This window comes from Lepidothrix coronata, unplaced genomic scaffold (genome assembly GCF_001604755.1).
Source record: "Lepidothrix coronata isolate B3197 unplaced genomic scaffold, Lepidothrix_coronata-1.0 Scaffold7, whole genome shotgun sequence".
NCBI classification, from domain to species: Eukaryota; Metazoa; Chordata; class Aves; order Passeriformes; family Pipridae; genus Lepidothrix; species Lepidothrix coronata.
In genome coordinates this window covers 3,337,936-3,365,170 of record NW_016690187.1, presented here as the reverse complement: position 1 = coordinate 3,365,170, position 27,235 = coordinate 3,337,936, and the positions used below count along the sequence as shown (strand labels likewise).

The following is a 27,235-nucleotide window of genomic DNA, read 5'->3' as shown; positions in this document are numbered from 1 at the left end:
AGCACTTGAGCTGAATACACTTATCAATGTTTCTGCATATCTCAAAGGGCCGCTGCTGCTTATTGTTTTGAAGATGAGGAGTTTAACAGTTCAAACTAGAACTCAGAGTACTGATTTCATTACCTGCTTAAAAGAGGTGCAGGCAGATAAATGTATGGAATATCCAGCACTGAAAAGTTTTAACACTTGCTTCCTCTTCTCCACCCAGTGTTTCTGGGTCACACACATCTTGAAAGAGAATAAACTAGAAGCTCTAGCTGAGTTGATATTAAAAATCAACACTCTCAGCACCAGAGCAGGAAAGGCAAAGACACGCTGCTTCATGACTGAGCTCCAGTGGGCTGCCTTGTGAGACGTAAGCTGGCCTGCACTGGACATTGGCTTGCAATGACAAACCACTAAAATGTGCTACATAAGGAAATAGGTGAATCTGATTCCCTTGTTATCAAAGCAATATATAAAAAGGAAGGAAAAAGTGGCCGTGCAAAAATAACTTCTCTCAATTTCAATCCTGATTAGACTTACTAAGCAACTGATGTTCATACAAATTTTCTGATTAGGGTAAATTATATAGGACAGTTTCTGAACAGCACATACATAATTTATCTGATACTTTTGAGGAAGCAACTACATTAACAGTTCAGAGGAAACTGAACTCTCATATCTGGTAAGGATTTCTGCTTGAAAATGCATTTACAACAAAAACCTGAAGGCACTAATAGCCGAGTCTCCCATCTCATTATGAATACTTTTTAATACCTTTGCTGCCCATTTAAACATTTCAGCTTAAATTCATCTTACTTGTCTAGCAAAAAGCAGATGAACTGGAATGGTCTCACTATTCCCAGGCCGTCTCAATTAGAGCAGTTAAACTCACTGCAACCTTCCTGAGGGGAAAAAAAAAAGGCAGTTCATATTCTTGATACAGGTACTGCATTAATAAAATGTTACCAATCTTGCTAGGGATTTGGTATATCCACTTGCACTAAGAGGTCATAAGCCATGGGCAGTTCCATACCAAGAGCTGGTCAGTAATCTGTATTCCACAGAAAAGCACCAGCAACACTGGCTGCAGAGTTATCGAAGGTTACCTAGATGAAGAAACTGATTTTTTGTTTAGGTGATAGCCTACCACTACACCTAGAAAAAAAATTCATGTTAATTAATAAACTGAGTGATAAGCACAGTTAAATAAAAATTGTTTCCTTTTCCACCAAATAAGCTTCAAGAGCTTTAGAGTCTTGATCATATGATGCTACTTCAGTGCATCTGTATCCCCACAGAGAATGGCAGAATTGGCAAATGGCTGATTTCTGCTATTAATAAAACACTTGTCTTTTCTGCTTCTTTATCAGATAGCTTAAGAAGTAGTTTTGCTTTAGTTTTTTGGGATTTGTTTTTTTAAATCAAGTGAAGACAGTTGCCACGATCACCAAAGCAATTTGAAAGCCACCTGACGTTAGTTCAAAACATGAATTTCGTCAGTCAATGCAGCAAAACCAAAATGTCTGGAAGATGATTAAAAAAGGCTTTATCAGGGGAACAACAGTGCAGACTCAATAACACACCTCAGCTGTTCCACATATCTTTGATATGCATAGATATTTGTAACCATTTCATGGAGAATTTAAAAATATTACAACCTTTGAATTCTTTAGAGAAGAAACTGCAACAGAACATTTACACATTTAGAGTTTTTGCTGATCATTCATTTAAAACAATAAATCTCAGTCCTGATAATGGCTAGAAAACCAGCAAACAAGTTTAAAGACAGAGGCATAAGATCTCCATAAAAACGGTTTTATTCCTTATCAGCAGAGATGGCTTGTGAAAAGCCTGCTGTAAGCTTTTAAACAAAAGAAACTGCAAAAAACCAGCAATCTTCCTAATGAGCAGAGACACCAGGGTATCCTGTTCCAGGGAAGAAGACAGCTATCAAATCCATCTCCTTGCCCTCTTGCAACACAAGGAAGTTAGTTTTCAGCAAGAGGGTAAACAAATTTTGTTGGGAAATGCTACTCCAAAGCAGCTGTCCAAGGGCCAATGTTTTCCCCTGCTCCCGATCAGTCTTCATCCTCCTCTTTCACTTTCTTCTTTTTCTTCTTCTTTTTCTCTGCATTCTGCAAACAAACAAGTGTTGTCATGAACAGCATAATGGAAAAGCAAAGCAACACAGGTAGCCAAGGCAACAGAGCTCGCACCCGAAGCATCCCCTCGGCTGCCAGCTCAGGAAAGCACAACCCAAGAGATGTCCCCTCCTCAATCACTAAACGCACTGGCTGTTCACAGCCCGGTGGGGGCAGTGGGCAAGGGAAGCTGTGTGCTGGCAGCTCAGCACTGTGGGCAGGCAGTGCAGCTGCGATACACAAAGGGGAGAAAATTAAACCCCACGTTAAGAACAGGATTTCAGAACTGAGCAAAAAGTTTGGCCTGGTCCCATCTGCTCTACTATTGCTGCAAGGCATCAAATGATGTTTCATCAAATCAGCAGGTACAGCCTCTGTTCCCTACAAGTCCTAAACTCTAGACTGATGACTGTGGATTGGCAACAAGGGACACTCTTCTCACTAGAAAAGATGCAAAAAGAGAGAAGACTAGAGGAAAAGGAGGGGAAACACAGAGGCATTACAGTCACAAACTTCCTAGACAGTATTCTGTAATGCAAATCTTCTTGGACATTACAGTGATGGATATCACAGAATAGAGTTACTAGAGCAAGACCCTCTTTGCATACCATACAGGAATTTCCCCTCCCGTCACTCCACACTCTGTATGTTTTGGAGAAAACACGTTCCCAAAAAGGAATGCAATTCAGCCTCACCTCAACTGTGGGGCTGGTGGGGAGTTCCTCATTCAGTACCTCCTCTTCTTCAGCTTGCTTTTCCTTATTCTTTTTCTTTTTCTTCTTTTTGACAGGTTCATCATCTTCTACAGCTGTACCTTCTGTAACACAGAAAGGACAAAAATGAAAAAAATGAAAAGCAGGTTGTGAGTTATTAAGAGTGCAAAAGGAAAAGCTACGAGATGTGAGAAGATGCAATGACGACAGTAAGAATGCAAAATACTGAATACCACACTGCCCCTTCTTTAAATCTCTCTACATCTATTTACCATCTGCTTTGCCCTACCTGCATGACTACTCTCTGCTATAATCAAAATGTACAACTGCCTAATTCACAAGTGACAGTGTTCAGACAGCACTCTGCACATCTGGTACAAACACCGCTTCTACGTGCTGCTCCCAAAGTTTAAAACAAGCTTTCATGTTTTCATTTGTTTGCCAAATTATCTTCAAGCACTCCATCTGAAAAGAGACTGTCCACAGTTTGGCAAATATTTTCAGCAGCAGCAAAGGAGCAGCAAAAGGACTCTAAACTCCACATGAGAAATGTGTTCAGTCAGCAGCAGCTTGTTCACAACTGATTTCCCAACCTTGATGTTGGAAATTTGCTAAGAAGCAGACCAGTTTTCTTCAGTGTTTAGACTGGCAAACACAAAGGTGTCTTAATGCTGAGCTAACATAAAGCATTTAATGCAGAAACTTTCCTGCCCTGGAAGACAGGAATTATTTATATAAGCTGAGAGGAATGTCAACCCAGGAAAAGATTTACTAATGACCTTACAGTTACTTTTTAGAACTATTCATCAACAGTTGCCCTATCTAATCACAATGGTAATGGAACTATGATTTACCACTCATTTTCTAGAATACATACCACAGTCTTAGCAATCTCTAGGTAAAGAAACCAAGCAGCAATCTTACCAAGCTGACAGCCTATGCAGCAGCCAGGCTGTTACTGGAGCATACCCAAGTCAAGTTTATTTGCACAGCTGACTCAGTGCTGGATACCAAGTTTCTCCATACATAGTACTCATGACTAAGTTCATGACGTAGCAACCACTGTCCTTCAGTAGCTACAAAAATGATACTGAAATCAGTGGTGTTTGTGGTATGGACAGTTGCTACTGGGAGTGTGACTCTAGACATAATTTTCTCATGATATGCCCCCCAAAGGAAAGAATCAGTTTCATTTTGAAGAACTCACCACTCACAAAAAGAACTGTATAATTACAAAAAATTGTCAAACTACACAACCTCGTAACATCTTGACTGTACTTCGTCACAAGTTTAGTTCCTCAAGAAGTCAAAAATACACTTCAAACTTTGCCTTTAACAGTAGCTTCAGACAAAGAAAAATTGGCCTCAGGGTAAAAAAATTCTAGACATGTCTACATGAGAATACAGCCAGCTAACATGTACAGTTTGCTGACATTAAAAAACATACCAGAAGCAAAACAGTAAAGAATTCCAGATAAAAGAATTCCAGTAAATATAATTTTAAGTGGATTCTGCCATACACATAGTTCACAGTGAACAGTGTGTGAGCCTAAGGCATTCAAAATGTGTAAAGCTAAATATCCGCATCTCTCTCTGTATAATACAGGGAAATACAAAGTAGCTAAAAAGCATAAATTACACTAAAGCCCTACAGTACAACAGGAGCATACACATGGTATTTTGCTATGCAACACATTTTCACTCAGCTGGATTGGCAAGCTATGCATTTTCAAGCAAAATGTTGGGTTGTAACCTTGAAAAAATAACTTCTTGCTATTACCCTACGTGGCATCAAGTCTGACACATGAGGCAGTGAACCTGTCACAATTTACAGCTGCAGATGATGCACGGGGCACTCACAGACACTGTCACTCTCACAGTCAGCAGCAGACCCCTCCCTGAAGATTTCAGTTCCTGCTTTCCAGGAAAGCTTATCACAAGACTTCACATATTTGTACCTAGGCAGAATGAGGACAAAGGCTCCAGGGGTGCTGGCCTTTTCCCTCGAGGTGCAGTACTTCTAAGTCACTCAAGGCCAGCAGGGTTTCTTTGCAGTACACAGCAGTTGACAAGGAAACCAACAGCTCTTGCCATCAGGCACTGAGGCACAGAAAGCAGCACCCAGAAGAGCAGTTTGATTGATGGCCCTGTGAGTGCTGGAGATCAGCAGTAGCAGTTCCACTCACCCATTTTTCACCATTTTTTTCTAGGCTTTTATACACCAGCCTGATGTGCCCTCTCTCCTCTACATGATGCACCACTTCACAGAGTTAAGTCACAATGCCTATCAATAAAGACATCCTGTCACGATGTTGCTGTCATTTAAGGCTTTGTATCTTGCAGGGTTCACTCCATTAATTTAAGATATTTCTCTTTCCAAGCGAGACCTTCCCAAATGACCGACTGCTACTACATCTTGATGCTAAACGCAAGCGGACGGCTTCACTGCGGGCACTGGCTAGCTCTGTTGGTGGTATGCGTTCTGTCTAGCCACATCCAACTTCAGACTGTAGTCACAAAAATACCTGCCCTATTTCCCTTCCCCCAGCACTAAGACAGGTTTTAACAGACAAATCCTTCAGCGAATTGTAACTTGTTTCAGGCACTAAAAAAGAAGAAATCGCTTGGTTTCTTTCTAGGTATAAAAGGTGAAAGTGGTTTGAAGTCATAGCTCACCCCCAGCCCCCCTGCCAGTTCCCACCCAAAGTACTGCCAGCCATGCACCCCAAAGAGGGAGAGATAAAACATCACACATCTCATCTTGCAGTAACATTTACATTTTGGGGTAGCATAATGCAAAATATTGGCCCCCTTTACAACAGATATTAAAAGCAATAGTTTGACAAAACAATCAGTGGCATCATCCCATATTCTTCCTGTCCTTTATGTTCTTCTTGTAATACAAACTGGATAAAAATGTATCTGGCTTAAAAATGCCTTTCTTTCCAGAACTACTTTTCCACCACCCCCATTTATCCTGCAGCTGCACAAACAGCATGGGGAAGGAAGGGGCAGAGGCTTCTTTCACAATGCACTGTCTGGATGCATAATCTCTGACCAGGCAAAAGCTTAACAGAGCACTGCATCAAAAGAGAATGGAGCCAAGAACAGCAGACATTAAAGGCTCGTGCGTACTCAAGTGGGCATGCAACAAAAATCTTAATGCTGGGACCTCCTCTGCACTCTTCTGTGCATTATCGGACTTGCTGAACTACTCTAACTCCTGGGACCACCACCAGCAACCCCCCTCTAGCACACTGTGCAGCAGCAGAAATTATACTGGAAATAGCAAGGCCATGGTCTGTCTAGCAGGTGTCAGGGAAACCCATGTACTTTGCTGGGTGCTCAAATACAAGACTTTGCAAACACAGGGGCAGTGCTATTTTATAGGGTGCAAGAGGACAGGCTGAAGGGATTAGTTTTGCATACAGGTGATACAAGATAAATAAGTTCTCTGAAAACATTTATTCCATAGTCTGAACCAAGTGGCATAGTTAGTACTAATGCCCAGGTATCCAAATAAAATGACCCAGTTGATAGGAAGAACTGGGAAAAAGCAGGAGCTATGAACCACACATTTGAAGAATGCCTCATTTTTTCCGGAAGCAAAGCAACACATCTGAATCCAGTACTTCAGGTTTTGGGAAATTTAAAAAACAACCAAACAACACAGATTTCAGTAGTCCACAAGTATTCTGGACAATATCTCCAGCTCAAGGATATCTGCTAAGCTCCACCCAACCCCTACACCAGGAAATACCAATGCTTCATTCACAGCAAATGAAGCAAACACAAACAAGTTTGTGTATAAAAGCATGAACCACCGAATAATATAATTATGAACAGAAATATCCTCCTCAAACTGCAAGAGACCAGGCTGGAAATCAATGTAATATTTCACCTGCGAGGAGCTCATGCCTGTGAGATGTCAACACTTGCTTTGATAATGCAAAGGAAGCCCAAGGGAACAATTCTGGCTATAGCAAAGGAAGTTAGTTCAAAAGATAATCAAAAGCAGTAACTGTGAGAACATCCACATTCTCCAAAAGAAAATGGGCAAAGTTCAAGCCTCCAAAGTACTCATGTGTCCTTGTCTCACGATAACAGAACAAGCTAGGCAACAGATCTCAGGTTTACAGCACAAAGGATTCTCCCTCCAGTGTAACCTTAATTCTCAGCTAACTTTGGGTTCCTACAAGTTGTTCCATCCATGTAAACAGACACCATGGACCAACCAGCGTCTGGGACGATCACACCTCAGCATCAGCTGAGCAAGAAGAGGTACTGAACCAGCACAACTACACTCTGGTCCTTAGAACACAGCAGCAGAGAAGGTAGAAGGGGAAGGCTCTGACAGCCCTCACCTGCTGCAGGCACAGATAGGTGACAAAACTCGTGAGTAGTTCATACCCAGATCTGGCTCTTGATCTCACAGAAGTGATTTAAAGTCATCTTTTCCCCTTTTTTCCCCCCTCCCAAGTTACACACTGGGTACTCCACTATCACAGCAAGCACAGGCCAGCCTTCTAGAGGTGCTGAAGTGCACACTGGAGAGAAGAGAATGTTTCTTAAAATGAACCTTAATACAAAACTATATTATTCTGAAGTCAGTTCAAAATCTTTCTTCACACAGAAACACAGCAGAAGGAAAGAATAACTGTGGCCACAGTTCAATTTTAGCTCCCCAGAAAATAACAATTGTTCATGTATTATGTAAATTCAGATGGAAATTTCTGAGTGTCATTTCACCTCAAATTCTGACCTGTTTGTATGTTGAAATGTGCCAGAAAACATTTCTAGTCAGAATAAAACAGTATTCTTGAAAGAAAATTGGGCAAGTTTCTGGTTTTACAGAGAACAGCTTTTCTGTCTTCAAGATACTGAGGGTCACTAAATATGAACCTGCCATGCAAGAAATTCTGCAAGAAGAATACAAATAGAGTGTCTTTCTTAGATGTTCTTATATGCTTACAACTGTTTAAAAGCAGATGTTTAAAGCAAATTAACTGCAGTCTGGTGTCAGTCCATAAAGGATCATTACTATTGTTAAATACAATGTCATACCCAAGGAGAATAACCAGGTATTGTGGCTGGCTGTAAATGTTAAGCCCACTGCATGATGGAAACAGCAATACGTCAGCAGCACAGATACAGCAACTGACCTTTCATCTCTGCTTTGAACTTCTTTGCTTTCACTGGAACCTCAGTGTCTTGTTCTTCCACCTCCTGAATTTTGCGCTTCTTGGAAACAACAGGAAGCGTTGAGTCACCAGACGGGTCAAACACCTTCACTTCGCTGCAGTGAAGAAAACAAGTCAGTTTAAGCGGTAAGAAGAGCAGGCCCCCAGGTAAGATTCTGGACTTGAACATAAACTTTCCAACACAACCTCCCAAGAATATTTGCAAATAAATCTTACTCAGCTAACAAAGCATCTACAGGTAGTGAGGCCCTTTCTCCAATACAGAGGTGGTTTATCCCTAATCATGACGACAGAAGAGATACCCCACAAAGTACAACTGTCTGATCTGAACAGAAGGTATCAGTTAAGTAAGAGTTTGATTCTGGTTTATATCTGTTCAAGGCTCTATAGAGCACTTTAATTACCCATTAGATTGATCTCTCTTGCTGAAAGCCTTTTCAGCACAGCCTTATGGTCACAAGCACACAGCTCCACACCATTTGGTATATTATTATATTGTATTTGGTATCATTGTACCCTCAGGAGTGTATATGTACACAGAGTATTAAAAGTAGCTTTACTTTTGCCTTTTCTACCCTGCCTCTCCACTATTACATTGAGAGGGGACAACTCGCAAGGCAGGGTAATACTGTGGTTCACCCCTGTATCACTGACTTTTTGGGACATTCAAATATCTAATCCGTGTCTGAAACTTCCTCTTCTCAATTATTGCGCACTCCTTTGTTCAGACCCAAACTCCTCTACAGGCTGTAGAGAACCAGCCACCCTGAAATCCAGTGCTCTTTAGTTGGAACTTGTAAGGGGCAATTGAATCATTAAATAGCAAGAATTCAGAACAGAATTCCTACTGAAAGGAGTTTTAAATCAGTAAACCTAAAACATTTCCCCCCAGCCACATCCTGAGCACCTGAACTTTTCTAAAAGAGGAATCTGAAGCAGCTACCTTGCACATGTTATAAAAGCAACCGAGGCTAGTGACTTGACTGGGAAGCATGTGGCAATGCCAGCAGACAGTACCATCATTTCATCCTCCAAGCATCAGAAATTATCCTTATGGGTATTAACACTGCATATTGCTTTACAGAAATTGATTACGTAGCCTTTTGCAAACAGTGGACTCCGCTTCAGTTAAACCCAAGCGAGAGCTCACTGGCTTCCTTGAGATTGTCAAAATATTCCTGCTACTTAAAAAAAAAAACCCAAACAAACCCAAAACCAAACGAAAACCACAAATATGACGAAGATAAGTAATGCACTCTTTTGCATCTTTTTTGGAAAGCATACTGAAGTATTTCACTTGAACCTCATCTCTAAAAACTACCTCCCATTTAACTTCTGATACATTACTTTGATTTAGCTAATTCATACAAAATCCATAGTTCCATACAGGACTAAGATTCTCACCAATCTCCTTAAAACACTAGTTTAGCCCTTCAAACATCCCCATACAATATTGCCATTCTTGTACTACAAGGGCAATTTGATAGGTAATGAGTTAGTTTCCCTTTTAGGCAGCCAGACTGTGCCAAACAGCCAGGAATTATCTTCAGATTCTCCCCCAAGCCTAGACATGTTTGCAAAGCATGTCTAACAGCAGAAACATGTCCTGGCAGGAATTCATGACTCCTCATTTCAAGAGGTCAAAAGCCAGCATCTATGTTGTCTCCTCAACACCCTCCTCCCTAAGCTACTGCTTCCTGACAGGCCCTGATGCTTCATTTCCTGACTGACACTGTCTTTGCAAAAGCTGCTCCAGTAATCACAGCCGGCACTACACTTGGAAATGCCTGGCATATGGAAATGAAAGTTACAGCTAGGCTCCAGAAAGATGTTTGGGGACTGCAGATGGGTGTAACAGTGCTATTTTTTCCTCACAGAACGAGCACTCAGCCCTGTTTTTGCTGAGCTCTCAGCCTCTCTACACCAAAAGCTCAGCAAAATAAGCAGGCCACGCTAAGCAAGAAGCCTGCAACCAAATTAAGCGATAAACCCAGATGTCACAGCTCAGACTAATAATACCCTGTTCAAATCCTCAGATGTTCAGCTGTCCCAGTTGCAATTTACAGTGTCACTTTGGGCACCAGAAACTGTTCTAATAGTGTCCAGAGTACATACAGACCTCATCTATTGCTTAAGACATGTACAAGACTAAAACAAGGAGGTGAAGCTTTGCTCAAAACGAGTGGTGCCTGTTTTTTTTATTTTCTAAGAATAAGATGATAAGCAGGTCTCTAGGACAGCTTCCATGTGAAAGAAATTAATTCAAACTGTAATTTTCAAATTTATTTCATTCAGACTTGTAGTAAGTAAAGCTGCTATATATTAACACCCAGCTTTCTGGGCTGATGCTGATAGCACCTAAAAGTACTTGTTATCTGATGATGTCAGTAATTTACTATTAGAAAATCTGGGAAAACAGAAATCCTTACTAGCAACAGAACTTATCATCAGTGTTTAAAAGCACAGAAAATGTTTTCTAGATCTTAAGTCAACTCACCCTACAAACAAAAAGCTTTTCAGAAATAAAAACATGGAGAGTTTTTGTTTTTTATACTCAGCCAAGTAGAAAGCCTGAAAGGAAAAACTATTCACCTCTTGTTTTGATACTTGTCTGTCTTGGCCAAGGCTTTTCCAGTGCCACTTATTCTTCTTATCTACAAGAAAAATTTTGATATGAAAACCAAATTACTCATAATGAAAACAATTCACGACTCAAGTTTTACAGCTCTTGAAAGGAATTAAAAATAGAAAAACAGACATAAATTATGGGTCAGGTTCTTGTGTACCTGCACAAGTCTTACACCCAAGTGTAGTGACTAAGAGTGTAACTGAGGTGAGAAAGGTCTTTCTAATGCTGCCCTTCAGAAGTGCAATTCAAGTAAAGGCTATCTAGTACTGGATCAGATATACCACAAACACATCACATCATGCCTCCAAATTCCCCAAATCTGCTCTAATTTGTACACACTTTTTTTCCTTGGCAAGAGTATGTCAGGGCATGTATCACCCTATGGCTGCCATAAGGCCAACCTTAAAACCACAATAGAGGTCCCAAACTGGATCTGAATTAAATATGTACTTGTCAAGTGGTCAGTTTGTATTTTGGTGTTAACATGTCTCCTTGCCTTTGATCCAATAAAAAGTATCGCCTCCCATGAAACACTTGAGAATGGGCAGGTTTTTCTGGATTTTTCTTTTCTGATCTAGTGATGCCAGTACTACAGCACTAGTATCAGATCTTCTAGCTTGGAAGGCTGTACCTAGTCATCATTCACAAGATCACATACAGCAGGCACGTCACCTAAAAGAGGAAAGTGACCTTATGTTCTCCCAGCATGCTGTGCCAATGGCAACATGGAACAGCAGGTGTGGAGAGGTAGGATATGCATTAGGTGGTGGGAGGGCAATGCATCAGTTTGCAGAATAACATCTTGCTTTAGGTATAGAGAAAGCAGTGTTCAGATTCTGAGGAACCACAGTGGAAAACATAAGGCATGGACAAAACCCAAATACTCCTTTCTAAGGTAAAGAGAAAGAAGCTATGACGTAATAAGCATATCTTTGCAATTCATAGAGATGCAGTGAATGTAAAGGTATGATCTTATTCAGTATCAAGATTTTTCAGGATAATGTAAAGGAAAACAGCCATGTAAACAAGAAAAGCTGACATAAAAATGCCAGCAGCCAGCTTACACACCCAACTGCTCCAGCCAAAGCTGGGAGAAGCTACAGAGTAAGAGTGACACACTACTGAGTGACAGGAAAAGAGTCAAAAGCAGTGCATCAGAAATTCATACCCTCAACAAGAATGTCAGCTTCATGCAGCCTCTGCTAGACTTACCCCTCTCTCTTCCAAAAGCCTCAGTCTCGTCTCTACTTTTAGTCTGTTCTCAGCTCCCATTTCAGCACTGGTGTTCTCTCCAAGGGCATCATAACGAATAGTCAAGGCAGTCTTAGCTGCCAGCATTCGAGAAATCTGGAAAAGCCAGAAATAATATTAAATGCTAAGACTTAGCATAAGGCAATGATTCACTCTGATCTGAAAACCGTACCCACATACAAAAGAACAAAGTAACCATTTACTAGCAGTGTTTAATCCAAAAAATAATTAGTGCATCACTCTTTCACCACTGAAATACTGTTAATGTAACACTTTATTTCCTTGATAAATAGAGGGAAACGTCTGAGATAGCAAGTTAGTTCCACATAGCCTACTCTATCCCAACCTTTAGATCAGGTTAGTTTGAGGTGTAATTTCCAAATGGACAGCTTTCTCCACAATTCAAACACATATTCATCCACCAGCATAAGAAAAGCCTAAGCTCCTCAAGGTGAAGCAGAAAATTACTTGCTTTAGCACAAGAGACCCATTTTCAAGCAAGACTAAAGCCTATCAGTAGAAGAAAGTAGCAACATACCCCTTGAGAAAGCCAGTGTTACATCATAACTCAGCAGGAATGCATCTGTTATTGCTCAGATGTCTCAAATGGACAATCCCATTCAGTTTTTGAACAGGAATGAGTAACATTCAAAGATATGTAGACAGTGGTATTTTACATGTTAACACAAAGCAATACAGTAAAACAAGTGAGGAAAGAGCCTCACTGTGAAGCTCGAGATACTAATGCTCTGGAAAAAGCTGAGCTGGTAAGGAAATCTGCAACTTACCTTGCCTTTATTTTTGGCATTGGTTTGTCCCACTAGGGAAGCATGATAGATAAGGCCAAATTTAGGTGTGTCCCTTTTAGTCTTCAGTGCTCTGAAGAGTGCCTTCTCAGCACCCAGTAACTGAACTGTTGAAGCCGGATGTTTTGCCAAATTCAAGAGGGAACCTAGGAGGAGGTGACACAGCAATAGTAATTTGTCAGAGGAGCAGCTAGGCTGGATTCCTGCTTTTGAACAGTGTAAGAAGCTCAGAGCCATCTATTTCCGAGACCTGCTTCACATTCGTTTCCTGAAGGACAGGTAAACCGCTTCAGTCTTTCATGCTTCAACTAACTCTCTTGGTTTGATTTCAGCATGAGGAAAGAAGACTGACTCAATAAAACATATTCCACTGGAGTAATGCCTACTCCTGACAGTCTGGCAGCAAGAACATGTCATTACAGAACTGCAGCAGAGGTAACTGAAATAAGGCTGCTACCTTGAGCCAGTCTGACTACAAAAGTGTAATGTCGGTTTGTCAGCATTTTACCTCAGAAGTGACTAAACTATCAGCAGGAGGCTCAGTAAGTGTCTCAGAAGAGGTAGTGACTTAAGTTGCCCTCATATTCTGAAAAGAATTCAGGCCAACTGAGAACTTTGTCATCACAGACAACTACCAAGCTCATGCTGGTATTCTCAGATTGCTGAAGTGCTGCCTTTGCCCCCTTTACCATGAGATGTTCATCAGGGCCTTACATAATGCTTTTAGCTGACCAGCCCTGAGGAGAAAGCCTCTGATGACGTCACCTAAGAGTTATTTACATTGATCACTGAACCCACCTGCATGAGCAATGAGCCTTGCTCCGACCAGTTCTCCCACCATGACAGTGAGATTAGGAGCAATGGCCATCATTCTGTTCTTCAGGTAGTCGTACAGCTGCGTCCGATACTCAGAGATTTCAATCACCTGCCACAGACAGTGTGTGGTTACAGGAGTCAGCATCAGATGACCAAAAAATATCAAGAGATAAATATACTGAAATGAGGAAGTGCTGAGAATTCCAATGAAGGAGACTAACAAATTGCAAAATGCAAACAGACAAGAGCCAGAGTTACAGGAAGCTTTATATAGGGCATATTCCCAGAGTAGAGCTCCATCCTCCAAGTATATTGGATCTGTGTTGCTTATTCCCCTATGTGACTCACTTTCTCAGCAAAGCTCCCGATAAAGGAGCTGATAGCATGCCAAAGACAGCGAAGCAGAACAAAAATACTTAGTAAGGGCATTTTCTGTAGGACAAAACCCTGGAACATTCAGTTTTCACATAAATCTTTGCCACTATTCTCTTGAAATGGGATAAATGCTCTTTACTTGTTCCATACAAATACACACAATTAGAACGCACACAAAAAAGCAGCCTGGTCTAGACCAAGAACAGGAACTCCTAATCCTGCCACTCCCTGGCAAAGTCACAAAGGGATCCAACTGGCACAACTAAAGTCAGAGGGTGTTCACATACAATCCAGATGAGAGCAGAATAGGGCTCCTAATTCTTCTGGGGCCTCAGTGCTCCACTTTTAACCCACGGTTTATCACCTAGCTTCCAAAGTGACAGATTAGAAAGAGACTATACAATGCCATTATTTTAAAGACTCGAAAGCACAATGATAGCAAAATTCCTCCCTAAAGTAACACTGCCACTTTCAGAAGGCTTTGTGCAGTTATCAGCAGTTTGAGATGGCTCAGATGAGGTAGTGACTGTGCACCCTCATGTCTGAACATCGGGAAAGCAACAATATAGGAATCATCACTGCCATCCCAAGTGCGTCAGCACTGCCTTTGGAAAACCTCTCCTTGGGAGAAGAGGCTCTGCAATGGCTACAGTGGAGTTCCTACTGGTATCCATCTGTGTGTACATACCTGATCACAGAGATGGATTATGTTGTTTATGTCTTCTTCTGATACTTCTGTCCCCATGGAAATCTCAGCAGCAGCCTTCACATCCTCCTCAATCTCCTCTGGTAGGATGTCAGAAACATCAGAGGAAGCAAAATTGCTTCTGTCTCCTGTAGGGGACAGATGAAAGCTTGTTTGTGCTGGGGGCAAGATGAACTAGTGAAAAAAAAAAAAGCACAGAAACACATAAAAATAAAAGGCCAAAATAAAAACAGTGAGTCAAGTCTGCCATCACCCTACTCCAAATTCCCAACATATTATGTCAGTGTTCTGACTTTACATTTATACTAGCTAGTAATGGTTGGAAATACTAAATTGAAACTATTAAAAAAAAAAAAAACGCCCATATTCTGTAACACTGCATACTTCACCTTTTCTATAGCTGTTTGCTACAAAATTTTCAGTCACAGTATTAAAAACAAAGAATTCTAGGAAGCAAGCAGTCATTTACCAGTAACCACATCTACTTAATTCTTCCCACAATTGGGAAAAAAAGCTCCCTTCAAACTACAAGTCTCCCTCTGGACTGAAAACTTCATTATTAAAAAAAAAAATAAATAAATAAAAAATAAAAAACCCCCCCCAAAACAACAAACCAACACCACAAAAAAAACCCCAAGAAAGACAACCAACTAAAAAAAAAAAATCATCAATACAAAGCTTCATCCAAGAGGTGAGGCAAGTGTCCAAAATATTATAGCAGTCATTCTTTTTGCTCTTGTGAATAAAAAAATCCAGCAGTTGCTGTCTCCAAGAACATCCAGAAACAGGTGACATTTCTCTTTACATCAGTTCTTTTAGTAGTTAATTTCCCAACTCGTCTGCTGAATAACTGGGATTTTAAGAAGATATGCAGGTGGCCCCTGAAGGACTGACTGGTGATGTGGTATTAACTTTCTCTTAAGCTTCCAAAGCTTGCAGCAACACACAGATGCAAACATACACTGCTTTTCTACTGGCCCTGTTTACACTGCTGCTGAAGGCAGGACTGCACAGCGTCATGACTAACTGGATGAGAGAGTGAGTTGGTCTGCAAGTCAGTGCCATTGGTGCACTGCATACTGCCATGCAACAAACTCCAGGCTCACGATTCCTTACTACTCACCAACTTTCCGCACACATTTACAATAGGTTAGGTTATCGGTGATGATTTTGCCCAGTTCAGGGAAGTGCCAACCATACCATTCCCTACAGCGCATGATGTAGTTATTCAGTTCCTTGTCCAAGTCATCCAGAAGTGCTAAGAGAAAGAAGAATGGACTACTTTTATCTAAAAAGGTAATCTAAAAATGGAAAATTCTCAAATCAACAAATTTAAATAGTGTAAAGGGAGATTAACTGAGGTATTTTATTCTATAAAGACTAGAATAAAATAAACTGCAGTACACTAGAAGTCTTCACTTTTCAGAGAAATGCATAATCCCAGGCACAATATTATAGAACGGTCAGCATTCCCACAAGCGTGGCCTGAAAATTTCATCACTAGAATTGTCTTGGACAGATTCCTTTAACAGCTGCAAAGCACATTCTCCTGGAAGAGGAACAGCAACCAATTATTATTCCCCCCAGTCAGTCAACGTGCTACACACAAGGCTGACGTAAAATGTAGCCATCCAATTAACTTTAAGGAAAAAATGTTTTAATGGTTACAAACTGATTTTTTTATTCAATTACTTGATTTAAAAGATTGTATTAAGCCCTTTAGTTGCCTTTATTATGTAAATATACTCAATACAAAACCAACAGGCTCACCATTTACCAGATATGACCAAAAATCAGATTTAGAATTTAAGAGCGTAGCATGCACAGTATATATTGCTAGAGAGCCCTGGGGCTAAAATATTTCCTGCTAATGCAATACCAACATTCCCATCTGTTGTCTCAGTGGTAGTGACGAAGGAACTGAATCAAATCATTAATTTCAGTTTAACTATATGTTTCATCATTGACAACAGTCTGGGAATAATATTCCAAACAGGATTCCTCACCAGTGCTTCACAGCAAGCGTGCCAATTATGATGTGGATGTCTTCAAGGAAAAACGAGGAACGGGCTTTCCTAGCTGTGTTAACAATTTCAGTCTGTGAAATGCAGCATTACACACTGCAGCATGTTTTACATGCCTAACACAAGAGTCTACTTCTACAATACCCTCTACGCAAGGTACCACCAAAATAATGGGTCACAAAATGCCTTCCCGTGGGGCCCATTCTCCCAGCACTACTCAGAAGGGAAGCATGTAGGGAAGGGAAGCCCTTAGAGGACTGTCTGTATTTCAGCTGATTTCTATGCTAAGAGAAAGTGGCAGTTTACTGTATCATCCTGCAAATGTTCCTGTTTGTGGAAAACCCTATTAAGAAAACACACCGTATGCCTTGCTGAACATCAGTGCCCAATTTACCAAGACATACTCAGAGGAAATGGACAGCAATACTTTTCTGTAACCAATGTAAAGAAGTCGGCCATCCTAAGCCAAATCCATTAATAATTTAAGCTCTAAATATACTTACAAATTGCCTGGATAATCATGGTATCTACTTTGTCTGGGCTGAATTTCAACTTGTATCGGGAAAGGCTGAGGAGACAGAAATACAGTTTCATCAGCATCCTGAGCTCCTGTTGCAGAGTATGCCCCACCTGGTCCTATTTTACATGAATACATTCATTCAACACAGCTCAGTTTTATGCCACTGACTGCTCTCAGCTGTGGCCAGAAGCCACACTGACACAAGTTTCACAACAGCTCTGACATGTGTACACACACATACCCCGTGACCAGGGTGAAAGGGAAAGTTAAGGCTATTTGTACCACATGCAGCAGACTGAACATGAGTGCTGTGGCAGGAAATTGGCTGCTGGTTTCTTTCTGCACGGTTCCCCACAAAAAGTATTTGTCAACAGCACTTCCAGTTCTGCAGCAGCTGAAGGCAATCCACAAAACTGCACCTACCCAGCAGCCAATATCAGCAATGCTAATGTGAAACAACAAGACACTTCCTAGAACAGATTCTCACTGTCTGACAAAGCCCATTACCATCTGGCTTTAATGTATGTTTACAAAGACACTTGATATCAATGAAGATTTGCATCTGTAAAGTCCTCCTGCAATATTAATGCCCATTTTCTAAACAAACACACATCTATTTTCAAGAAATTAGCTACAGCAAAGCATTTCTCTAACTTGCCAATGGCTCATACAGGACAAACTCATATCAGAACATGAATTAAAAACTTACTCACGAATGGATGTTTGATCTCATGTTGATCCTTAACTACTACTCCACTAAACCTAAAAGGCAGTGATAGCAAGGTGGAAAGACAACTCTGCCTTTAACATTTTTACATAATTATCTATTATATGGGTATTTCTTCTGGCATAAATTAGCAAATCATGATCTTCACCTTGTCTCCTAGTGGCAATGGAGTTTTAAATTACCTACTTGACTTCTACAGAGACATTTCAAACGAAATCCTGAAGTACATTAAATGCAAAGGAAAGCTTTCAACTTCAGGTGCAGATGAAGCCTTTCCCTAAAGGGTGGGTGCAAACTGGAAAGCCCTTCCTTTATAAAACAAGATTTCCGATACAAATGTGTCTTGATGAGACCATGTCACATACTCAGAGACACCAAGCAGCACAGCATAGCCAAGGACACAGGAGTGGGGCAGACATGGGATGATACAGAGCTGTTCTAGGAACTCACCTGTGTGCCAGACCCAGACACATGGCTGCCATCTCTCGAGAAGGGAGGCCTGTTATAAGTCCTTCAATCTGGGAGCGAATTCCTCTCATCAACTCTGTAACCATTGGGCTGTGTATACAACTCAAATTCAGCTTGTCCTGCAGGTTGGAAAGCAATGACCCAAAGTCAGGCAACACATGACATTCCTCTAAAGCCCTTTTTCCAGTAGCCTTATATCATTTATGACTGGTTTTCCCACTGCCATCTCATGATCACACAACAGTTTCGTTGCCTTTGACGCTAAAGGTAGTGACACCACCAGTTCCACACATTGAAACAATTCCATTATGAAGAGATTTATAATATGTATCTGCTATGTAGAAGATTCAACTTAACAGTCAAGATTTTGCAGTTTACCAGAAACAGTTCAGCCACAGACAGAAAATTCAGAGGTAGAGGGTTGGGGGCTTTGGGTAACTTTCAGAGAACAAAACTGAATGATCAGTTCAAAGTCCTTGGTATTATTCACTTTACTACTTAAACCCTGTGTACTCAAGACAACACCTTCCTGTATGCATGCAGTATAAACATTCGGATTAGATATCATCTGTGCTGCAAGCACAGCACTGGCAGCACAATCCATTGCTAGGAACTGCAAAATCTCTGGAATCTGACAATAATATTTCAGCAGCATGAGGCAAAAGGAAGAATGGCAAAATCAGCTCTCACCTTTATGACACCTCCAAGTTTGGCATCTGCTACAGCCAACTGCTCATGGGCATCTTTTGCCACAATCTTCTTGAGAATTTTCTTCAAGTTCTTGCTGAGCTTGCCTTCTACAAGAGCTGTGGATGCTGTATAAAACAAAAAGACCAAAGATGCAGTTTCTTTCCCCTCCTAAAACCTGTCAAAATAGTACTCCTAACTTTGTACATTTATTTTAACTGCCCACAGTAGCTCTAGTCTGAGCTGCAATGCTACTTTGCCATGCAATAGCTAAAATCAAAATAGAAGAAAATTATATACTTGTTTCTTTGGAGGCCTAAATAAAAACTTTCTCTCAGTTGCCTCTCTCCATATGGTTTCAGTTCTATTTTTGCCAATTTTTTTTAAAGATCTCTACAAACAGTATGCCATATGCTTTAGATGCATGTTTAACATTTCCAAAGGCAGGGTTATATGGGAACATTTTGTGTATCATTTAATTAACCAACCATTTTCCAGGTCCCTTAGGCAGCAACCATGATATCCTAAATTGAGTAATGGCTTATTTGCATCCTCTGGTGATGATAATGTAGCATCTAAAGCCCAAGAAGGAATGATGCCAAACACACTGATTGGGCAGTCAGGCACAGACCCTTTTAATACAGCACGCAGACAGAAGAATTTTAAAAGGACATTCCTCATTCTCAAATGTGAATAGACTTGTAAAAGCTTTACAATCCCACACAATATATTTTAAGCAGGCACTTGTACAATCTGTCTGACGGTCAGCTCTGTGCTCCACTGAACTTCTGTGACTGATGCAACATCTTCATCACACCAAATAGAGCAGAGGCCAGTGATTTTTGGTTTCCAGAACCTTAATGACATGTAAGAGTAAAATCTAACTGCTTTGCTGAGTTTCCTCTCAGCCTTTCTAAAATGGAGATAATTTTCCACCTTTTTTTTTTTCTTTTTTAAAATCAGCCTAACTATTCATGATCTGAATCCAAACCTACGCAAAAGCAACATAATCCAAAAAATATGCCATGGAGAGGAGCTTTAATTTCAGTTCTTTTACTTGCACCTCATGTACAATGGCAGCATCTCAGTTTATGTTTCCTTAGCTTCCTTTATAGGCTAGCCCTCCCATATCAGAATATAAAGAACCATTCTTTAGTTGTAAATGCAACCTGGAACATCCATCTATTGCTGTCATACAGCATATTCAGCAGTAACTGTCACACTATGTCTGAAGTATTACCCAGAACTTCTATCACTTTTGTTCAAACTAGTCCACAGCATCAAGTCTTTAAGTGTAAAATCTGTAAAAAATACTGAATATAAGGCTTTCCATTTTGTTTAAACTCCTGAACTCAGGTACAAGACAGGCTTTTTTTAGGCTGAAAACCACAGGTATCATAACATGTGTCCATAAAACGTGGGTGACTGCAATAATGAACGTTCTCCGATACCCATCTGTTGTCTCAGTGGTAGTGACGAAATGTTGACTCAAATCAGTTGTACTCAGCTTCAACAAGAATCCATCATTGACAACAGGCTACAGGTATCAGGCAAAACTTACGTGGTGCCCACTTATGAGCTGCTTGGGAAATACACACAGTAGGAAAAATCTAGACTTTATTACATCTCAACTGCACTAGAGACCAAAAGGGTGACCTCATAACCCATCAAAAACAGTTTACTTTGAAAAACCTGTAATTTAAAAACTAAGCAAAGAAACACAGCAGGGACAGAGGTAAGTAATGAGTGAACTAGTGCATGACAGGGATTTGGGTTTTTTGTAAGAATGGGGTTAACTCACTTACCAGCAAGTGCTTCTGTGGTGTCCTGAAATTTTTCAAAGTGCTTCAGCTTTACTCTACAGAAGAAAAATAAAAGTGTGTAAACAAATGTACATAAAACAGATGCTAGAACAATTTTACCTTTTTTTCCGCCTTCACTCTTCTAGTTCCCCTCTTTTCCCTAAGGCTGCAAGAGAGCAGAGATTGATACCCAGATCATCAAAAAGTGAGAGCACTAAACCTCCCAATTAAGTTTGGGTTTGGTGTGACTTTTCAGCTGGGTCCCACAATACTTACATAAAGAAAAAAGGAACTTTGATTTGGTATTTCTTAGACCAACATCACCAGAAAACCTAAGCCCCTTTTTTGTTTGTAGTTCATATTTAAAGACAGACATCATCCATTTAAATTTCAACACTGCACCCTGATTGACTGATGATAGCATCTTCCCACTCATGTTCAAAAGGAAACCTTCTGCCTCTGTGGAATGCAGAGCCTGCACAGCTCAGATTTAACATGCTTTCCAACCAAATGCATCTTCAAAGATTTTAAACTGAACTGATTCATCACCCATGAATCCTCAAGTCCTCCCTTGTAATTAGATGTTAGAATACAAGTTCTGAGCTGAGCTTAAAACAAACAACAAAAAATTCTTTCATGCCCTAACTGCTGACCAGAGCCAAAAACCATATGGACAGTGTTTAACCACACTGTGTCAGATCCTCAGGCGCAGCTTCCCTCTGCCCTTCACAGAATCTGTGGTGTTGATATATAGAGTTACAGTTAGGAAGCTATCTCAATCCACTAAATTCCTTGTCAGGGACAGGCATTTGACTAATCCAGCTCTGATTAACCAATGCTGTTTGCGAGTCAAGTATCTGCAAAGGAAGCAAGGTCACAGATAAAGCTGAATGCTTGAGTTAAGCATCTGCAGATCCAAACAGAAGCTTCAGGCTTACATTGATGCCTTTTCAGAAAGGCAAGACAGGAATTACTTTGATCAGAGTAGAAATCCATTAAGAGCCACATCCTGTAGAGCAAGTGGCCAAGATGATGTTTCCAAGACAAGATTAACAGCACTACAATCAGGCAAATGTGGGATATTCCAGCCTCTCCTCCAGCCTTATCCAGCAGAGCTGGATAAATACAAATCACAAGGCATAGCTTGTTCAGATGCATCTGTTATAATGAAAGAAATCTTCCAATAAAAACACACCAAACAGACTTGGAAGGAATCCACCACTGTCCCACACTTTGGGCAATTTGCTAGGAAGGCCAGTTTGATCAGTGGACACTGCTTCCTGTGCAGCTACGCAGTGGTGCCAACACTCACTCGCTGATGGCATAGGCAACAACACTAACTCTCAATTCACAGTGATTTACATGGTTTCATCTGGATTAAACTTTTGTTTTTCAAAAATCATTTCTTGTGAGCACAAAACATGTCATTTCACACAGTTCCAGCATTACAAGCTCGGATGTTCTTGTCAAGGCTTCCAGATTGCCTTAAAATATTGTTCAATATTTTGCTTCAGTGACACATAGTAATGACTTCTGCTGCTTAATTATACTGCAAGGAAAAAAGGTATTTCTTTCACTTTGATACTTCATTTTAAGTTTCTCAGCATATCTAACTTCACATTATCATTTTTCACAGCTTTTACAATACTGAAAAAACCAAAATCAATACTTCTTTCTGAAGCAGATGTGCATAACTACAGGTAGTCATGTTCTTCCAAAAGCCACACTGCCATCCCCACATAAAGCTGCTTACATTTTGTTTGCTTTTTCAGGAGTTTCAAATTCTTTCCACAGACTGTCAACTTCTTGGAGCTTTTTCTCATTCAGAACCTGCAGGGAAAAAAAAACCAACACACAACTATATTTAGATCACCTTTGAACAATCTTCAGCCTTCATTCAGCAGAGAAGACCTGAAACAGATTTACAGTGTATCCAATCCCTCTGCAGCACTTAACACTGATCCAGTCACCAAACTCAATCTCAGTGATCTACAGTTTCATCAATCTCTCTCAGCAGCTTTACCCTACCAACAGACAGACAATAGTAGAGTGTGTTTACTTTCATCTGAATTAAAGAAGTTCCTCAATAATGGTTGGGTCTTCCTGAACCTGCAAAATCGTCTTCTTGTTTATCAAAACTGGGCTTGCTCCACCTCCTCTACCAGACTCTTTCACAACCCAGTGACCCAAAACCAAACCTGCCACCACTTTGGAAAAATAAAACATGTCTGGGACCCCTAACAGGAAGGACTCATCCCCCTAGTTATTTTCATTAATGTGAGCTAGCCCAAAGAAAGAGAACATCCCTATAAAGAAGAGTTGTCACCACAGCTTGGTAATCAACTGGGCAGGCAGCAATGGCTTAATTCCATCTCTGAACACAGGAGATCCTCCTCAGCTTTTAAACAGCACAAGATTTACAATTACAGCCCTAGAGCCTATATACATTTCACAAAATGTGGAGTGCACTGCAAATTCCTAGAAAACTGCTCAGGGGATCAGTCAAGATCTTTACACCTACTATGAAATCTTGTAGTTTTGTCCCCACATTGCAAGTGCAACACAATTGCAATTTAACTCAGTGCAGAAATCATTCCTGGTGTTATGAATTTTGCTCCCTTGTGGATTTTTAAACTCTGGTTGAAGGAGCTTGTCTTTTTTTAAATTCAATTAGTTGCTGAGCAAATAAACATAGTAATTATTTCCCCCCATAACTCTCAGGCACAGAAAAACCTCGGAGCAACTCTTCCTTTCCTCAGCTTGCTGATTCTTTCCTCCAGTTCATCTTTCCTACCCAAAGGCCTATGGAATTTGCAGCCTCTATAAAGAGACATGGGTGCATAAAGAAAAATAAAGAATAAAGCTGCTAAATCAAGACTGTCAGCAGAAAATAGAATATGGATATTTTGTGTCATTCAAGATAGTAAGACTCCTTGGAGAAAGTCCTCCAAGATCTAGAACATGGCTATATCCCATTTGCCCTTACTATGTGCTCCTCTGATGGGAGAAACACCTACAAGGGAGTACCCGAGAGCTACACACAGCTTGCAGAAGACAGTGATTCTTCATCACCAAGGCATAAAGGCAGAGCACAGTTATGCTGGCAACAAACATTTGCGGTCCTTGCTGAAAAGGGAAGTGGGTGACCGTGACCTGTCCCCAAAGTTCAGAAATACAAATTCTCTCTAACCCTCAAGTAACTAAAAAACAGACAAAAAACCACCCCAAACCCCCAGCAGAGACGAACTTTAGAAACTCTGGGAAGGTAAACTCTGCAGAGAACATTTTAATACAGAATGAACATACAAGTGTGAGAATGACACAAGCCTGCAGCTGAACAGCTGCCCTGTCTAGGGAAGGAAGGTGGTGTGACTGAGAGCCTTGCCCTACAGATGTGCACTGGGGCTGTGCCTTTGCTGTATCCGGCCTTGGCAGCTGCCAACGAGCAGGATCAGCATGGAAAAGCAAAGCTTGCCTCAAGCATATACTGTAATAAAATACCACTTCTACTCGTTCCCAGCAGACAGCTTTCACCTCTCCCCCAGCCGCTCTGTGCATCCATCCCAGCCAGACGCCCCCAGCTGCTCACACCTGCAGCAGAACACTGCAGCACAGACCTCTTGGCACTTCTCTTTAAGTCCCTCCTCCTACCTTTCCTTTATGCCTACTGTGCTGTCAAAAATTGAAATACTGGTTATTTTCAGGCCCTCCTGGCTCCTGTGAAAGGTTCAAAGGCCTTGGCTCACTGCACAAGAAGTCTGAGCCTACTCAAGGCTTTTTTGTTTTTAGTAACTCTGAAAGTGCAGGATACTACTCTGTGTGAACATCCAGTTGAGCAAAACCTTCAGGGAGACTGCTGCACGTGTGTCAGTTCCCCAGGTGTAAGTGCTGGGAGGGGGGCACAGACCAGAAGCTATCTGCGTTTAGAAGTATTTCTGGCTTCCTCCTGAGGCTTATATGTTAAAATGCTCCTTGCTTGAGTTGCACAGCTGCTCTCCAATGAGGAGAAAAATTTTCAGGGCAGATGAAGTAAACACAGTGCTCTATAGAGCACCACTAAGGGTGTAGTTCTGCCGCAGGCTAGGGCGAAAGAAACCAGAGCTTTGCTCTCTTTGCGCCCGCACTTGTGTTCACACAAGCTAAACCCGGAAAAGGACTGAGCTGGCGGTGAAAAAGTACAAATGTGATGATCCACCTCTGGAGCCGCAGACCCGCCAGGGCACGCTGCCCGTCTCCAACGCGCCCCCTCCCGCATCCACGAGGTTCTGCTGGAACATGAGCCACGAGGGCACAGCCAGGGAGAGAGTGGTCAACACGCTCACCCCGGGGCGCCACCAGAGACGCTGAAAGGGGCACGGCCAGGGGGGCACACATCCCTCCCGCACCCACCCCGGCGGGGGCACACGGGCGCCGCGGGTGCTCTCGGCAGGGCCACCGAGGAGCCCCCCCTTCCTCCCGCCATCCCGCGCCCCCCGCCCGCAGACCCGCCCGTCGCGGGGGCTCCCTCTCCCTCCCTCCCTCCCCCGGCCCGTGTCTCCCCGTAATTCCCGGCGCAGGCCCGGCGCGCTGCCCCCCGCCCTCCTTCCCTCCCTCCCTCCCGCTTCTCCGCAGGACGGCGGGCGCTCCCCGCGCTGGGACGCGCCAGGCGGGCCGGTGGGGAGACGCCGCGTTCCCGCTCCCGGCGCTCACCTTGAAGATGGCGTATCCCGCCGCCGTCTCGAACAGCACGAGCATCGCGGCGGCCGCGCGGGAGCCCCCGGTCAAGCACGCGCGCGCCGTGGACGGGAAGCGGAAGCGGCGGCGGCGGAACGGGAAGTGAGCGCGCGCGGGGAGAGGAAGCGGCGGGGCCGCCTTCTGCTGGCGGGACACGTGGCGGGCGGCGAGACCGCGCATGCGCCGCCGCCGCCGCGCCCCGCCCCGCCCGCAGCCCCCCCCCAGCGCAGGTTGGAGCCCCCTGACGGACAGACAGGAGAACTGCAGCCGCCCGGGGGCCGTGCCCTGTGTCCCCGCCGCACGCCCCTGTGGCCACAGCCGCGCACCAGCCGGCGCCTCCCCGGGGCGCCTCGATGCCGCTGTGCCAGCGAACAGTGCCCTGGGACTCGGGGGCCCGCTTCCCGAGTGGGTCCCGAAGCAGGTGTGAGCTGGTGGCCCCGCGGAGCCCCCGAGCTGTGCTGGGGCGCCGCAGCCACTCCGCCTGTGGTGTCGGGGTTCAGCCACTTCAGTCCAGGGCGCTCCCGGCCCCCCACACACAGGGGGGAGCGCCTCCCAATGCCCGCTCCGCTCCCGCTCCCGCGGCTTGGTCTGCAGATCCTCACACAGATCCAGTTCATAAAAAATTTGTTGTGACTAAGCGCGACCACGTGCGTCTAAAAGCTTTGCATCTCCAACAGAGAAGTACCACATTATATGCATATAAAACACGCAGTTTAAATGCTGCTTGTTTCCCCACGCTACTGCGGCGTCCCCGGGATGGGGGCAGAGCCCGGGGGAAGCTGGAGCGGCCCTTTGTGCCCCCTCCCGGTCCCTGGCCCGTCTGTGCTCTGCGGTCCCTGACTGACCTACTTGTGCCCGGGCCCCGCTGAGGGACAGCAGCTGCGAGCTGGCGGGAGGCGGGCGGGAAGCGCCGCTCCTTGCCCTTAGAAATTCCCACTTACTGCACATGGAGGGTTATCTGTCCTGAAAACAAAGGCAGAGATTTTCCTGCCCGCAGGAAAAGAGGCTCCGAGCAACGCCGGGGCTTGATTTATATCAGACATTCATTGCTGGATTTTATGCAACCATCCGTATGAGTCAGCACGCCTTTGTTTCCTCCATGTGTAAGGAGTGAGCTGAAAAGCCAATAGTCAGAAATCTGGGGACTCGCATAATTCTGAAGATTATTTTATTTTTTAAAGGAAAAACTTTGGTGCTTTACATAATGTAATCAATTCTTTAAAAATCCCCAAACCAGTAATAGTGCCAAAGAAATTAGGTTCAACTAGACAGAGAATTTCCAGGTTCCACTGAGTTTTAAAGTACTGTTTCTGGTGCTGCTGGCTCAGGGCCACACTACTATTATGTAAGAGTAAATGTTACGTAGCTGTCTGCCTTAGAACACTGCATTGATCCTGTTTGCTAGCACAGGCAAACAAGTTGGCTTTATGAGATTGGAGATCATTCTTAGGTTAAAGTCTGATTTTATAAGAATCTGGTTTTGATGGACTGAAGAAGCTTTGCACAGACCATATGAGTGGGCCAATAGTTTCTAGAAAACCACTAATAGCTCCTGGCCCCTAAACTATATACACAGCTTTGGAGAAATTAGCAGCAATTTGAAAGAACAGAGGTGAACTTCATTGACTTCAGGTGACTGACATTATGTGCACATGGTGAAATAAGAGACAA

The 27,235-nt window shown here is 42.6% G+C and overlaps 1 protein-coding gene across 2 annotated transcripts; it reads right to left on the bottom strand.

Moving 5' to 3' along the window:
• Nucleotides 1-1,786: 1,786 nt before the first annotated feature.
• Nucleotides 1,787-25,640, bottom strand: NOP58 (NOP58 ribonucleoprotein). Of its 2 annotated transcripts, none has more exons than XM_017834697.1 (15): nt 25,541-25,640; nt 22,605-22,681; nt 20,855-20,907; nt 19,053-19,177; nt 18,345-18,481; nt 17,151-17,215; nt 15,747-15,881; nt 14,606-14,751; nt 13,525-13,651; nt 12,709-12,872; nt 11,882-12,016; nt 10,633-10,694; nt 8,002-8,135; nt 2,822-2,943; nt 1,787-2,120 (listed from the first exon to the last, which is right to left on the bottom strand). In XM_017834697.1, the coding sequence occupies exons 1-15, from the start codon at nt 25,583-25,585 to the stop codon at nt 2,064-2,066; spliced, it is 1,584 nt and encodes a 527-aa protein (XP_017690186.1). In that variant the 5' UTR covers nt 25,586-25,640; the 3' UTR covers nt 1,787-2,063. The 2 variants fall into 2 exon arrangements, with proteins under 2 accessions (XP_017690186.1, XP_017690177.1); XM_017834688.1 differs by lacking the exon at nt 25,541-25,640 and adding an exon at nt 23,879-23,968.
• Nucleotides 25,641-27,235: the final 1,595 nt, after the last annotated feature.